At 35.3% G+C, this 17,164-nt stretch overlaps 2 protein-coding genes across 4 annotated transcripts in view; one reads left to right on the top strand and one right to left on the bottom strand.

The window, feature by feature from the left end:
• AGO3 (argonaute RISC catalytic component 3) overlaps window positions 1-17,164 on the top strand; it is a 138,596-nt gene that overhangs the window by 29,583 nt on the left and 91,849 nt on the right. For all 3 annotated transcript variants that reach the window (XM_002811057.5, XM_054555310.2, XM_054555313.1), the window contains 3 exons: window positions 6,094-6,214; window positions 11,561-11,769; window positions 12,904-13,040. In XM_002811057.5, coding sequence (XP_002811103.1) covers window positions 6,094-6,214; window positions 11,561-11,769; window positions 12,904-13,040 — 467 coding nt within the window. The remainder of the gene's footprint in view (window positions 1-6,093; window positions 6,215-11,560; window positions 11,770-12,903; window positions 13,041-17,164) is intronic.
• The window catches only part of LOC100439898 (magnesium transporter protein 1-like), a 111,958-nt gene continuing 104,189 nt past the window's right edge, over window positions 9,396-17,164 (bottom strand). Inside the window, exon 8 of the transcript XR_008525147.1 lies at window positions 9,396-9,590. The gene's annotated coding sequence lies outside the window, so the exon portion shown is untranslated. The remainder of the gene's footprint in view (window positions 9,591-17,164) is intronic.

The following is a 17,164-nucleotide window of genomic DNA, read 5'->3' as shown; positions in this document are numbered from 1 at the left end:
TGTAATTATTCATAAAAGTAATATCTAATGCCATGATACAATTTACCATGATAAAATTTACAATGTTTCTTTTCTTTTTTTATTTTTATTTTTATTTTTTTTTGAGATGGAGTCTCGCTCTGTTGCCCAGGATGGAGTGCAGTGGTGCGATCTCGGCTCACTGCAAGCTCCACCTTCCGGGTTCACGCCGTTCTCCTGCCTCAGGCTCCCAAGTAGCTGGGACTACGGGCACCCGCCACCACGCCCTGCTAATTTTTTTTTTTTTTTTTTGTATTTTTAGTTGAGACAGGGTTTCACCGTGTTAGCCAGGATGGTCTCAATCTCCTGACCTCTTGATCCGCCTGCCTCGGCCTCCCAAAGTGGTAGGATTACACGCGTGAGCCACTGCGCCTGGCCATTATTTGGTATTTTTTAAATTAAATTTTACTATAAGAGGGTATCGCGGATATTTCATTTTAATCTTAAATTTATATCTTCCCTGACAGTTGGTCATATAGCTGCTCTTTGAACAGTTCTAGCAAAGATGAACTCAGGTACTTTATAAGGTAGTGTAATTTACTTTTGAATAACTCTGGTGGTTAGAAAATCCTGAAAATTTTGTTCCAAAATCTGTCTAATGTTCCAACTATTTTTCCTAGTTCTTTCTACTCAGTTTTTCACATGACAATCTATCAAAATAGCCAAAAACTTATTCTGTAATTTTCTTTGAGTCTTTCCTATTCCAGACTAAGAGTTTCCTATTCCAAACCAGACTTGGTTTGATTTATTTTTACTCATATTACATGATTTTCTATCAGGATTGCCTCCTTCTGGTTATATTTGAATTTTTAGGGTCTTACATTTTTCACAAATTGAACAGAGTACTCAAAGATGTAAAATGATGTTTTAATATATGGTGGGATAGTTACCTGCCTTATTAAGTGGGTTATCTGAGTACTGAAATATATGCAACCTCAGTTTTTTACTTTTGAGGAAGCTACATCATACTGTTAGCTCATTTGGGGCTTGTACCCTTTTCCACAGCAGCAGTGGGTAAGTTGAGATTCTCTAATTTGTTCTTATTACAGTTGAAGTGTTCAGACATAAGTGTTTAGGTATTACAGTTACCCTTATTATGTTTCTTCTTTATTTTGTTTATTGTTGTAGTTGTTAGTAGCTTTTAACATAGTAATTTATGTTTTTAACATGCTAGTCATGTCTTCCAAGTATGTGTTGTTGGAGGTTTCTTAACCAACAGATATTTATTAATTACTTACTATATGTAGGGCACTAGATATGTTTCCTTTCCATATGGTATTGATAGTTTTCTAAGGTGGAAAATTATTCCAGTGTTCAAGTATACTTAGAAAAAGTAGGGAAACTTACCCTGCCCCATAATAAACACTCTAGTGAAGACATACGGTACTGGCCAGGCGCAGTGGCTCACACCTGTAATCCCAGCACTTTGGGAGGCCAAGGCAGGTGGATCACGAGGTCAGGAGATCAAGACCATCCTGGCTAACACGGTGAAACCCCGTCTCTACTAAAAATACAAAAAATTAGCCGGGCGTGGTGGCGGATGCCTGTAGTCCCAGCTACTCGGGAGGCTGAGGCAGGAGAAGAGTGTGAACCCAGGAGGGGGAGCTTGCAGTGAGCCGAGATCACGCCACTGCACTCCAGCCTGGGTGACAGAGTGAGACTCCCTCTCAAAAAAAAAAAAAAACAAAAAGAAAGAAAACATCTTGTACTGGCACAAGAACAGACAAACAGAATGCTGGGACAGTATAGAGAACTCAGATTGATTTATATATGAGAAGTGAATGAGATAAAAATGCCATTACAAATTGATTAGTTAAGTATAAGCTGTTTAGTAGGTGGCATGAAGAAACCCACTCACTAGATGGAGATAAATAAAATTGGGTCCTTGCTGTTTATAAAGAAGAACCGAAAAATGTAGACAAAACTATAAAGTTAATAAAACAATTTATCTTTGTGACTTCGTATTAGGAAAGTATTTCTTAATACCTCAAAAGCTTGAAGTCATAAGGTAAAATTTAATTTGATGATGTTCTCAAATTCATTAGTAATAAGAGAAATCTAAATTAAAACATGCTTTTAGTTTATACCGATTAGGCTAACAAAAATTAGAAAGCAGAGCTGGATAATGCCACATATTGGCTGGACGCAGGGAAATAGGAGCCTCAAGGAGTGCAGGTTAGTGTAGTCATTCTTGAGAACAATTTGGCAGTTCATCATTTACTTGATAAGATTCATTTTGATCCAACAGTCTGTTTCTGTGTCTGTAAGCAGAGATTAATTCTCACATGGGTTCATAAGGGGACATGTAAGGAGATAATTCATTTCAACATTGTTATTGGGTGTTGCAATTAAAGATACTGTGAATCTGCAATGCTGGGGGAGTGGATAGACAACATGTGGAGTACTTTGCATCAACCAGAAACAATGAACCAAGTCACTGAAATTGTATACAACCAATTTTTTACAGATAAATCTTTTAAAAATAATAAAAATAAATATACCATAATAAATATACCACAGCAACATGAATAGGTTTTAAAACATCTAATGCAGAGGGTAAAAGTAGGTATACATAGAAATAGAAGAATGTTTGTCAAACAAATTAGAAGAATAACTTCTTGGGAAGGGGAATGGGGATAGGAAATGGAGATGGAAAGAAAATGAATCAGTTAGAAGAGGGATATTATACAGATGATGATAACACACCATGAACTGAAGAGTATGATTAAATTTTTTGTACCCAAGGAATAAAAGCGGGGCTTGGGAAATTATTTAACAGTGAATGTAAATTGGGTTGGAGTAAAAAAAAAAAACTATGAACATAAAAAAGAAACTTAAAATAATCCAGGTACAAGGACATGAGGCTTTTCTTTAGGATTGTAGTAATCGGGAATGGAAAGTAAAGGACTAGTATAAGAAATACTGCAAAGACGTGGTGTCAACAACCAGTTGGGTGAAGAGATGAGCCAAGTTTTGAATCTGGGTAACTGGGAAGATGGAGATACTAAAGAGGAGTAGCAAACAGAAGATAATCACATGTAACTCTGACGAGATGTGTTGAATTCAGCTCTAGATATATTCCATTGGAAGTTCCAGCATTTCACTGAGGTAGGTTATTCACTGTTAGAGCATTTATTGAGGATATACTATGTGTTAGGCATCAAAGCAGGATATATATTTTTTTTTTTTGCCAAAATTGTAGCAAAAAATTGTATATGTGTATGTATATATCCTGCTTTGATATATAAGTATACATTTATATATGAACATATATATGTATTTAACTTTTATTTTAAGTTCAGAGGTATATGTACAGGTTTGTTATATAGGTAAATTTGTGTCATGGGTTTATTGTCACCCAGATATTAAGCCTAGTACCCATTAGTTATTTTTCCTGATACTCTCCCTCCTCCCACACTGTACCCTCTGGTAGACCCCAGTGTCCATAGTTCTCTTCTATGGGTCCCTAAGTTCTCATCGTTTAACTCCCACTTATTAAGTGAGAGCATGCAGTATTTGGGTTTCTATTCCTGCGTTAGTTTGCTAAGGATAACGGCCTCTAGCTCCATACATGTTCTGCAGAGTACATGATCTTGTTCTTTTTTATGACTGCATAGTATTCCATGGTGTATATGTACCACATTTTCTTTATCCAGTGTACCATTGATGGGCATTTAGGTTGATTCCATGTCTTTGCTATTGTGAATAGTGCTGCAGTGAACATACACATGCATGTGTCTTTATGATAGAACAATTTATATTTCTTTGGATATATACCTAGTAATGGGATTGTTGGGTTAAATGGTAGTTCTCTTTTTACGTCTTTGAGGAATTGCCACACTGCTTTCTACAATGGTTGAACTAATTTACACTCTCACCAACAGTGTATAAACATTCCATTTTCTCCACAACCTTGCCAATGTCTGTTATTTTTTGACTTTTTAATAGTAGCCATTCTGACTGGCGTGAGATGGTATCTTTATTGTGGCTTTGATTCATATTTCTCTCATGATCAATAATGTTGAGCATTTTTTCATATGCTTGTTGGCTGTATGTATGTCTTCTTTTGAAGTGTCTGTTCATGTCCTTTGCCCACTTTTTAATGGTTTTTTTTTCTTGTAAATCTTTTTAAGTTAAAGCAGGATATTTTTTATTCTTAAGATGTTTTGGCCCTAGTATTTCAGTCTCCTCCATTTTGGTCCTTAGAGTGATTTGATTGGGTTTCCCAGAATTCGTAAGGTTGAAATTATACCAGTTTACTGTTGAGTTAAAAAACAAATGGCGAAATGGTTAAAACATCCCAACAAATTAGATCTGTAAAATTTCACCTAAGAAACCAGATTTTGGCTGGGCGCAGTGGCTCATGCCTCTAATCCCAGCACTTTAGGAGGCCGAGGTGGGCGGATCACCAGGTCAGGAGTTCGAGACCAGCCTGGCCAACATGGTGAAACCCTGTCTCTACTAAAAATACAAAAATTAGCTGGACGTAATGGTGCGCGTCTGTAATCTCAGCTACTTGGGAGGCTGAGGCAGGAGAATTGCTGGAACCTGGGAGGCGGAGGTAGCAGTGAGCTGAGATCGCACCACTGCACTCCATCCCGCGTGACAGAGCAAGACACCGTCTCAAAAAAAAAAAAAAAGAAAAAGAAACCAGATTTATCCCTAAATAATGGCCACAAAGGAAAACTTAAAATGGCAGAAAATCATTGAAATTTGCTTTGAACTCAAAAATGAATAGGTGAATCAAATTTTTGTTGTAAAATTTACTCTAGAAGAGGCTTGATATTGTTTTCAGTAGTTTCAGTAAAACAAAATTGAAAAGAGAGGAAAAAAATAGGAACTTTGTGCCATGTAGAAAATCGCTCTGGGTATCAAGTCAGCTTGATTTTATTGTTCCAGGAAATACTGGGTTCTTGCCCCACTTAACTGAGGTAGACTTGAATCTCTCTTTTTTTTTTTTTTGAGATGGAGTTTTGCTCTTGTTGCCCAGATCGGAGTTCAATGGCGTGACCTTGGCTCACCACAACCTCTGCCTTCTGGGTTCAAGCGATTCTCCTGCCTCAGCCTCCCGAGTAGCTGGGACTACAGGCATGCGCCACCGTACCCGGCTAATTTTGAATTTTTAGTAGAGACAGGGTTTCTCCATGTTGGTCAGGTTGGTCTCGAACTCCCGACCTCAGGTGATCCACCTGCCTTGGCCTCCCAAAGTGCTGGGATTACAGGCATAAGCCACTGTACCTGGCCTTGAATCTTTTAAATTAGTTTTAGATTATATCAATACTATGTAAGTACATTCTCATTGTAATATATTTAGATTTTATAAACAAAATAAAAGTGACCCTGTAATCCTGTCACTTCCCTCTCTAGAGGTAACCACCATTTGGAATATATCCTTTCAGTTTCTCTGCTTTTACAAATGTGTGTACAAAAAATACATATTGATTTGTGAAAATTTGGTATTTCCTATATAGTCTGTAATTTTTGAATATATGTCTTGAATATCTTTCTGTGTCAGTTACATTGGCTCAAATGTTTGCTGGGTAAAAATGGAGGTTTTATAATATCTTTACTAGCTAGGTACTGTAAGGATGGGAGGAGAAAGGAACACAGGTATGTTTGCTGCTCTCAGGAGGCTCACAGTTAGAAGAATTGAAATATATAATCATTACAATAGACAAAGTGTCCTAATAGAGATATGTACTAGGTGTCTTGTTGGTACAGAGGAAAGAGTATCTACTCTTGGAGAAAGAAGTGAATATGTTAGGGAGTGCTTAGAGATGGTGAAAGAGATTTTGAATCAGTTTCTAAGAATGTTTTGCAGGTCAAATATATCCTGGAATGATTAAGTAATATGCTCGCTTCATTCTTCTCTGTCTAGTGAAATGTATGTCATCTTTTGGCAATAATCAATCTTTTTGGTGTCTTAAGCCAAGGCTCTAAAAGCAAAATCTTTAGCATATATGAATATTTTTTAGAATTTTGACAGCTTTATACAGTGGCAGAAATTACTTCTGTTAATATTTTTATATTTCATCTTACAGAGGATTATGTGAATAAATTGTTTCCCTTCTTTAGGGAGGTGGTTGACTCAATGGTTCAGCATTTTAAAGTAACTATATTTGGAGACCGTAGACCAGTTTATGATGGAAAAAGAAGTCTTTACACCGCCAATCCACTTCCTGTGGCAACTACAGGGGTAAGATATGCATTCCTGTATTGGAAAGGTATATTTTTTAAGTGTCTCCTTTTACACGCATTTATTACCATTTTTATTACAGTCCATATATATGTGGGTATTTATCACTGATTGTTTTTAACTTTTTGTTTTGAAATAATTTCAAACTTAAAGTTGCAGGAATCATGCAGAGAACTCTTATACACCCTTTACCTAGATTCACTGAGGTTCTGAACATTTCCACATTTGTTTTATTTTTTTTCTTTCTCTCTTGTACATACATACTTATTTTTTCCTGAACCATTCACAAGTAGGTTGCATATACCATGCCCCATTAATATTTATTTATTTTATTTTATTTTATTTTGAGACAGGGTCTCGCTTTGTCACTTAGGCTGGAGTGCAGTAGTGTGATCTCGGCTCACTGCAACCTCTGCCTCCCAGATTCAAGTGATTCTTGTACCTCAGCCTTCTGAGTAGCTGGGATTACAGGCACGTGCTACCATTCTTGGCTAATTTTTTTGTGTTTGTAGTAGAGACGGGGTTTTGCCATGTTGGCCAGACTGGTCTCAAACTTCTGACCTCAAGTAATCCACCCAGCTCAACCTCCCAAAGTTCTGGGATTTTGGGAGCACCACCGCGCTCTGCCAATATTTAATACTTTAATGTATATTCCTAAGAACAATGATAAAAACCCTTGTACAGTTATCAAGTTCATTAAATTTAACATTGATATGATACTTTTATTTAATCAACAATACAAATTCCAGTTTTACCAATTTTTCCAATGATGCCCTTTAGTATTATTTTTCTCCTGTTACAGAATCCAGTCCAGGATCATGATATAGATACCATGTCTTTCTTTCCCCAGCCTTTTTTTTTCTTTCATGACAGTAACATAGTTGAAGATTATCGGCAAATTATTTTGTAGAATGTCCTTCAGTCTGGGTTTGTCTGATACTTCCCCTTGATTACATTCTGGTTATGCATTATTGGCAGGAATATTATATAACCATTCTTTCCTTATCAGTGCATCATATCAGGAAGCACGCAGTATGTATTTGTTCCATTATTGGTGCTTATTGGTGATGTTAACTTTGGTCAGTTGATTAAATTGGTGTCTGCCAGTTTTCTCCTATTGGGGTATTCTTTTTCTCCTTGTAGTTAATAAGCATCTTGTAGGGAGATTCTTTTTGTAATTGTGATAAAACATATGTAACATAAAATTTACCGTCTTAACCATTTTTAAGGTACATTTCAGTGGTATTAAGCACATTTACATTGTTGTATAATTATTACCACCTTCCATCCCCAGAATTGTCTTTATCTTTCAAAACTGAAACTCCATATCCATTAAACAGTATCCATTGCTCCCTCCCCTCAGCCCTGGCAACCACCATAGTACTTTCTGTCTCTGAATTTGACTATTCTAGGTACCTCATGTAAGCGAAATCATAGATTGTTTGTCTTTTTATGACTGGCTTATTTCACAATTTATCCACATTGTTGCATGTGTTAGAATCTCCTTTTCAAGGCTGAATAATATTCCATTGTATGTATATAACACATTTTGTTAATCCCTTCATGCATCAATGGACACCTTTTGGCTATTGCAAATAATCCTGCTATGAACATAGATGTAAAAGTATTGAACTCTGCTTTCAGTTCTTTGGATATATACCCAGAAGTAAATTTGCCAGGTCATGTGATAATTATTAATTTTCTGAGAATCTGCTATATTGTTTTCCAGAATGGCTGCATCATTTTACATTCCCACCAACAGTGAACAAGAGTTCCAAACTCTCACTTCCTGCCAACACTTGTTTTCTGTTTTTTTTTTTTGTTGTTCCTTTTCTAATAGTAACCATCCTAATGGGCGTGAGATGATATCTCATTGTGGTCTTGATTTGCATGTCCCCCAACAATTAGTGATGTTGAGTATAACTTTGTAGGCTTATTGGCCATTTGTATATCTTCTTTGGAGAAATCTGTAGTCAAGTTGTTTGCCCATTTTTTGAACTGGGTTGTTTGTTTTGGGTTTTGGGTAGTGAGTTGTAGGAGTTCTTTATTTTCAGATTTTTTATTTTTTTTTAGCTAAACTGATCAATACCATTGTAGGAGTTCTTTATATATATTCTGGATATTAACTTCTGTATTCTGGATATTAACTATATATATTCTGGACATTAACTTGTTATCAGATATATAATTTGCAAATATTTTCTTACATTTCACAGGTTGCCTTTTCACTATGTTGATTGTGTCCGTTGATACACAGAAGTTTTTAATTTTGAAATGGGAGATACTTTTAAGGATCCTGTTGCTCATTAGATTTTGATTATTCTTGCTTGGCAATTGATTATTCTTGCTTGAAGGGATTATTACTATGTAGAAGTGGTGATTTTCTAATTCTGTCATTCCTTTTCCATATGTTCATTAATCTGCTGTAAGGGAGAATATTTTCTTTTACTCTATTTATTGATTTCACTGCCCAGATTGTCCCAGATTTGGCCAGTGGGAACTCTTTTAAGCTGACTCCTGTGTCCTTTTGAAATGACACTTTTTGGGGAATACAGTCCTGCATCACCTAAAACAATGGGGATATGCTCTGAGAAATGTGTCCTTGGGCAATTTTGTCATTGTGCTATCATCACAGCGTATACTTATGCAAACCTGAATGGTATAGCTTACTACACGCCTACACCATATAATATGGTTTATTATTGCTATAAACCTATATAGGATATTACTATACCGAATACTGTAGGCACTTGTAAGACAATGGTAAATATTTGTGTATCTAAACGTATCTAACTATAGAAAAGGTACAGTAAAAATGCATTGTAAAAGATTGTTTAAATGGTACACCTGTATAAGGCAGCTTCATTATAATCTAATGGGACCACCGTGTATATGGTGTCCATTGTGGACCAAAAATCATTATGTGGTGCATGACTCTACTTCATTGCTTTCTGGCACAGGATGTTCCTGGTTTATTTTATGTTTTCTCTGCTGCAGTCCTGCAACTAACCATTTCTCTGAGGATCTCTGGTTTCTTTTAGTTGGCAAATGCAATTTTGAAACGAAAATCTGGGTATTGGTATGTTCACTGCTGCTGGGGTATATGTGCTTCTAAGCCCTTTCAATGGATAGAGGTAGGAAATTTATAAATAAGTAGATAAATAAATAAAACAGACAATAAAAACATATTACACTTTATATGGTAAATCTAACACATATATATAGGAAATCGTGAGTTCACACCCGATTCTTCCAATTCTAGTCCATGCCCCATGGGATTCTTCCTTTCCTCACTCCATTCCATATTTGTATCTTTCTTCTTTAGATAGGTTCCTGGCTCCTCAAAACATCACCACTCCTTCTCATTTGCTCAGTCCTACAGTACATATAAAATAGTTTGTGAGTTGCTATACTCAGACCACTACAGAAAACAAACCTACTAATGAATTCAAGGCTTTATTTTGTTTGCAATTCTTCTAAATCCACCCTTTCTCTACCCCTAGAATTAAGACTGTTGTCAGTATACATACTGTGTTTAAGGGTTACTTGAATTAGTGCTTCCTTTTTCTTTTCTTCTCTTTTTCTTCTTCTTTTCTTTCAATGTAGTTATGTTATTTATTTGAAATTCATTTGGGTTCATTTGATTCTGTTTATGATATTGTTTTAATTTTTTCCCTCCATTTATTTATTTATTTATTTAGACTGGGTCTAAATAAATTTATTTATTTATTTATTTAGACCCGGTCTAAATAAATTTATTTATTTATTTATTTAGACCCGGTCTAAATAAATTTATTTATTTATTTATTTAGACCCGGTCTAAATAAATTTATTTATTTATTTATTTAGACCCGGTCTAAATAAATTTATTTATTTATTTATTTAGACCCGGTCTAAATAAATTTCTTTATTTATTTATTTAGACCCGGTCTAAATAAATTTCTTTATTTATTTATTTAGACCCGGTCTAAATAAATTTATTTATTTATTTATTTAGACCGGGTCTAAATAAATTTATTTATTTATTTAGACAGGGTCTTGCTCTGTAACCCAAGCTGGAGTTCATTGGCACACTCACGGCTCACTGCAGCCTCAACCTCTCAGGCTCAAACGATCCTACTGCCTCAGCCTCCCAAGCAGCTAGGACCACAGGTGTGCACCACCACACCTGGCTAATTTAATTTTTTGTAGAGACTAGGTCTTGCTCTGTTGCCTGGGTTGGTTTAAAATTCCCTGGCTTAAGCAGTCCTCCTGCCTCAGGGTCCCAAAGTGCTGGGATTACAGGAGTAAGCCACCATACCCGGCCTAAATATATATATATATATATATTTTTTTTTATTATATATATATTTTTATATATAATATATAAAAATATATATTATTCTAAATATATAAATTATAAATAATATGTAAATTTATATTATAAATTATAAATTTATAAATAATATATAAATTTATAAATATATAATATATATTTATTTTATTTATTTATTTATTTTTTTTTGAGTCTCGCTCTGTTGCCCAGGCTGGAACACAGTGGTGCGGTCTTGGCTCACTGCACCCTCTGCCTCCTGAGTTCAAATGATTCTCGTGCCTCAGCCTCCCGAGTAGCTGGGATTACAGGCATGCACCACCACACCCAGCTAATTTTGTATTTTTAGTAGAGACAGAGTTTCACCATGTTGGCCAAGCTGGTCTCGAACTCCTAACCTCAAGTGATCAGCCTGCCTCAGCCTCCCAAAGTGCTGGGATTACATGCGTGAGCCACTGCGCCTGGCCTTTTTTTTTTTTTTTTAATATGTAGAACTTTAATATGCTTCCAAATTTCAAAAGTATACCAAAACATATACTCAGAATTGTTCTGTCCTTATTTTTTCCAGTCCATTCCCTCCCATCCTTTGAAAGTAACTAGTTTCTTTGTTTCTGGTTCATGCTTCCTATGTTTCTTTCTGCAGAAGTAAGCAGATATGTGAATATTTTCCTCCTTTCTCACACAAAAGATGTCATAATATTTGTAATCTTTTGTACTTTGCTTTTGTCACTTAATAGTATAGCTTGGAAATTTATTCCATGGCAGTTTCAAGAGATTTTCCTCATTCTTTTTTCATAGCTGCATAAATGTTGGAGCATTTAGGGTAGTTTCCAGTATTTTGCAATGACACATAATGCTGGCACGAGTAACTATGTTATTTAAATTTTATCTACAAAAAAAAAAATGGTATATTTTAGTCTATTGACTTTTTTATTTTTGCCATGTTTTCTCTTAGATATTTTTATAAGTTAAATCTAAAATAATTGTATTTATCTTTTTCAACATTTACCAGTTGACTCTTTTCCTATCAACAGGTAGATTTAGACGTTACTTTACCTGGGGAAGGTGGAAAAGATCGACCTTTCAAGGTGTCGATCAAATTTGTCTCTCGGGTGAGTTGGCACCTACTGCATGAAGTACTGACAGGACGGACCTTGCCTGAGCCACTGGAATTAGACAAGCCAATCAGCACTAACCCTGTCCATGCCGTTGATGTGGTGCTACGACATCTGCCCTCCATGAAGTGGGTGCTTCTGCTTTTTTTCTCTTTAGATTTTAAACTCCCAAGAATGAATTGTGCAGGCTTCCCTTGGTTAAACCTTTATTTGTCATATATTTTGATTGTTCAACTGAAATGTTGAACAAGAATAGCATCCATACAAATTCATTGACAGGAGTACATTACAGAAAATTACCTGGCTTTTGCAAGTAACTATACATCATTAGCTTAGCTAGTCTCATGAATAATTTTATAGAAAAGTATCTCACCCTTTCTCTTAGGATCTAAAAGTCTTAACAGATCTATTTTCAGATGTATTTATTTAGTTATCTTGTTTTAAAAGTAATTTCACTGTTTATACAACAATATCAAATTGTGTTGAATTGCTTTTTTTAATAATCCTAGGACCTCACTTGTGTAGGGTATGCTCCTGTATGTGAGCGCATGTGTACCAGTGTGTTTTTTATTGTTTGGTTGGGTTTTTTTTGAGACATGGTCTCACTCTGTCGCCCAGGCTGTAGTGCAGTGGCACAGTCATGGCTCACTGCAGCCTCAACCTCCCAGGCCTAAGCAATCCTCCTACCTCAGCCTTCTGAGTAGCTGGGACCACAGGCATGCACCATCATGCCTGACTAATTAAAAAAAAATTTTTTTTTTTTTTGTAGAGATGTAATCTCCCTATGTTGCCCAGGCTGGTTTCAAACTCCTGGACTCAAGTAATCCTCTCACCTTAGCCTCCCAAAGTGCTCGGATTACAGGTGTGAGCCCTCACACCTGACTCAGTATGGTTTTTTTAAAAGAAAAATAGTATGTCTTGCAAACACATTTATAGAAATAGCTTTTTGTTCAATAATTATTTACTTGTTAACATTTTTAAGGTCGGAACTGTTAACTTTTTAAAACCTACTTTTAAGAAATTATTTTAAATAAAATTTATTCTTATTTCAACCAACAGTTTTGAGAAAGGAAAATTTAAGTAGATTTTTTTCCATTTAGAGTGGATACTTTTTGCTTTCTCAAATTTGGAACATGTTTAGTTTCATCTGTTCATAACGATAAGCATCATTATGTTAATTGTGCTCTAGTCTCCCCTTTTCTGCAGATTTAAATACTTGCATGAGAAGGAAAGGATTGAACATGCCATTTTAATTTTTGTAGATACACGCCTGTGGGGCGTTCATTTTTCTCCGCTCCAGAAGGATATGACCACCCTCTGGGAGGGGGCAGGGAAGTGTGGTTTGGATTCCATCAGTCTGTTCGGCCTGCCATGTGGAAAATGATGCTTAATATTGATGGTAAGGGAACTAAAGCCATATTCTGTATTGGGTGGTGGATTTCTGTATGATGTGTGTACATAAATTTTATGTATAATTATACATACTGGTGTCTCGAAGTAATATTTTGACATGTATTATGATCTACTGGAAAAACCTTTATATTTTTATTACATTTCATTTAGAAAGCCTGTAGAACTTATCTTGGAATGCTGCTAAACATGAAGCAAGCACATGAAGACAGATTTAAAAGCCCTGATGATTATCTGAGCAATCTTCTATTATAACTCGCTTTTGCCCTTTTAACTCTAAGCCAACATTTTATTATGAAATATATATTTTAAGAAAGATAATTCTGTTGGGCATGGTGACCCCCAGATGTTATACCTACTGCTGGTCTTAATGTGATGCTAATTGTATTCTTGTTTTTAGGTCTTACACAATATTTTCAAGCTTATATAAAAGCAGAGAGAGTAGTATGATGAACTACCATATAGGTAGCCATTACTCAGATTGTCAGAATTTTTCTACCTTTGCGTAATTCGAGTACATTTCTTCCTCTGCAGTAGTGGTTTTGAATCTAATTCCAGACAGCATGTTATTTTGTCCCTATTACTTCAATGTGTACCTCTAAAACTATGGATATTTTCTTATAGCAGCAATGTCATTATCATATGTAGGAAAATTATAAACAAGCATTTATTTGTACCCTCTAATACCTGTCCATAATCAGATTTCCCTGATTGTCTGAAATATGCCTTTTTCTTGTTAGCTGGTTCTAATCAGAATCCAAACAAGATCCACACATCACATTTGATTATTGTGCCTTTTGCGATCTAGTAGTCCCATTTCCTTCCCTGTTTTCTTGTTTCTTTGTGCCATTGACATTTTACAAAAACTCGGTCACTTGTTCTGTAGAATATGTTCAAATCTGATTTTGTCTTTTTGTTTTCTTGTGTTATTACCTTGTTCCTCTATCCCCTGTTTTTTCTGAAAATGAAAGTTAACTTAGAAGTTTCATTCCATTCTGGTGCAAAATGCTTAAGTGCTTTATGTCGTGTCATATTAGGAAACACAGTATCTAGTGGTCCCAATTTTAGTGATTCAAAAATCAGTCTCTAGGTTCAGAGATTAATCAGTAGATTCAGAGATCTTTCCATTGTAAATTTCTTAATTAACCTTGAATTGCTAATGTTCTGTTCACTGATCGTTGTGACCCAAATTATTTATTTCACTAGGGATTACGAACTGGTAATTTTTCTGTTATTCTTTTTGCATTAGGTGGAATTTTTCTGTGGAAAAGCTCAGTGTCCTATTGATAATTCGTAAATGTTTGAAAGCTTTCTTGCTTTCGGGCACAGCAGGATATTCCTTGCTCATCTTATATTTCCTGCCCAGTACCTGAAATTAGACATTCCTCCAAGGATCCCTGGATCCTTCCAGATTAGGGTATAGTTTCCTCATTTTTTCAGCTGCACCTACCATTGTGTAATATATGATTGAGGAGGGGATATATTTAACCAGTTTTCTTTAGATGTATACTAGGGTTATTTTTAACTGTTTTCTATTTTACATCATTTTATGTATATTAAGATATGTCTGTAAGATAAATTCCTGGAGGTTAGACTGATGAGTTAAGGGCAAATGTATTAATATTTGGATATTAAATGTATTAATATAAGGATACCAGTTTCCTTATATCTTTGCCACTAGAATCATCAAACTCTTAGATTTTCGTCAATTAGATTTGCAAGAAATAGTTTTCGTGTGTCTTCTTAATTTGTATTTGACTACCTTTTCACAAATATAAGGGCCACTTGTGTTTCTTTTTTAATGAACTGCTAGTTTATATCTTTTGCCCTTTTTTTTCTATTAGATTTTTGGTCTTCTTATTTACTGAGAATGCTTTCTAAATTAAGGAAGTTAGCTCTTCATCTGTCATGAATTGCAGATATTTTACCTAGGTTGCTATTTGTCTTTTGACTTTTGGTATTGTGGAGTTTTTTTTTTGTTTTGTTTTTTTTGCCATGCAGAAGTTTGTTTGTATGTTGGCGTGTACACACATACATATGTATTGGTCAGTCATTTCTTTTATGACTTTTAATATCAGATGGGACTAGTCCCATTTTTCTCTTTTCAGGGTTTTCCAGGCCATTCTTATGTATAAGCTTTAGAAATTCCTTGTTTAGATTCAGTGAGTGGGAGAGAACAGATTGTTATTTTTATTGAGATCCTATCAGATTTATAAATTAAGTTAGGACAAATTGGCATCTTTAAGGTGTTGTCTTTTCTGTCAAAGAATATACTATGTCTTTCTATTTGTTTAAGATTACTTTCATTTTCAAGAGATCTTAAAGCTTTCTTCACATAAATTTTGCACATTTCTTTTTTTTTCTTTCTTTTCTTTTTTCTTTCTTTTTTTTGAGACAGAGTTTCGCTCTGGACTACAATGGAGTGATCTCGGCTCAAGGCCACCTCCGCCTCCCAGGTTCAAGCAATTCTCATGCCTCAGCCTCCCAAGCAACTGTGATTACAGGCATGCACCACCACGCCCAGCTAATTTTGTATTTTTAGTAGAGATGGGGTTTCACCATGTTGGTCAGGCTGGTCTCGAACCCCTGACCTCAGGTGATCCACCCACCTCAGCCTGCCAGAGTGCTGGGATTACAGGCGTGAGCCACTGCACCCAGGCCATTTCTTGTTATTCCAGGATATTTTCTCCTTTTTGTTGCTATTAAATGGGTTTATAGATACTAACTGGTTATTGCTTACATATATTCAGGCTTTTGGTTTCTGTATACTTTCTCTCTTTCTGTGTTATTGAATTTCATTATTGTTTGTGGTATTTTTTCAAGTGATTTTATTGGGGCTTCTAGGTTATAATCATCACCTGCAACTAGTGATAAGTTTACCTCTTCCTTTGGATTTTTATACCTCTAATTTTTTTATCAGATTATATAGACTAGACAGGGTAGGATTAAATAGTAGTGATTAATGTGCATCCTTTTTCTTTCTTGCTCTAGAAGCATTAAGTATTGTATGTATACATTGTCATATTAAGGAATGTCTGTTTCTTATTTTATTAAGTACGTTTATCAAGAGTATGTGTTAAATTTTGTCAGATGCCTTTTCAGCATCTATGGAGCTGATGATGTGATATTTCTCTTATTTTTAACAAACATTGAACCAAACCAGCACTCCTAGATTCTTTTAATTGATGCTGGATTCTGTTTGCTAATACTTTCCTTTTATAAATTAACATGCAAAAGTCAGATTAATCTGCAGCCTTCCCTTTTTGTACAATCTTTGTCAAGTTTTGGTATTATTTCCTTAAAAATTCAGAAGTTTTCCGTTTTCTAAAATGTATAACAGTTTTAAAATAGTATTGATATTATCAGCTGTTTTATGATTTCGTAGAATTCCCCTATAAAACCTTGTGACCTGCTGTTTTTTGTTTGGTTTGGTTTGGTTTGCTAGGTAGCTGTTTTAAAACTTCCCTCATTTATTTTGTGAAAATCAGTCTAATAATTTATCGTACATTTAAAAATGACTAAAAATATAATTGGATTGTTGGTAACATAAAGAAAGGATAAATGCTTGAGGTAATGGATACCCCATTTACCCTGATCTGATTATTATGCATTATATGCCTGTATCAAAAGCTCGTGTAACCCATAGATATATACATCTACTATGTACCCATAAAAATTTTTTTTAATTAAAAAAAAAAAGTCTGTTCAGGCTGTTTAGGTTCACTTTTGGTAGCTCACATTTTACTGGAAAATTATTTTATTCATATGTAATTTAATTATACAGAGTTTTACAAAGTAGTTTCTATTGTTATTATGATTTTTTTTTTTTTGAGACAGGGTCTTGCTTTGTCACCCAGGCTGGAATGCAGTGGTGTAATCTTGGCTCACTGCACCCTCCACCTCCCAGGGTCAAGCAATCTTCCCACTACAGCCTCCTGAGCAGCTGGGACTACAGACACATGTCACCACACCTGGCTAATTTTTGTATTTTTTGTAGAGACAAGATTTCACCATGTTGCCCAGGCTGGTCTCGAACTCCTGGTCTCAAGAGATCTGCCTGCCTTGGCCTCCCAAAGTGCTGGGATTACAGGCATGTGCCACCATGGCCAGCCA

Source organism: Pongo abelii, chromosome 1, assembly GCF_028885655.2.
Source record: "Pongo abelii isolate AG06213 chromosome 1, NHGRI_mPonAbe1-v2.0_pri, whole genome shotgun sequence".
NCBI classification, from domain to species: Eukaryota; Metazoa; Chordata; class Mammalia; order Primates; family Hominidae; genus Pongo; species Pongo abelii.
Note: the sequence above shows the minus strand (reverse complement) of the source record. Positions and strands in the feature narration are given on the sequence as shown.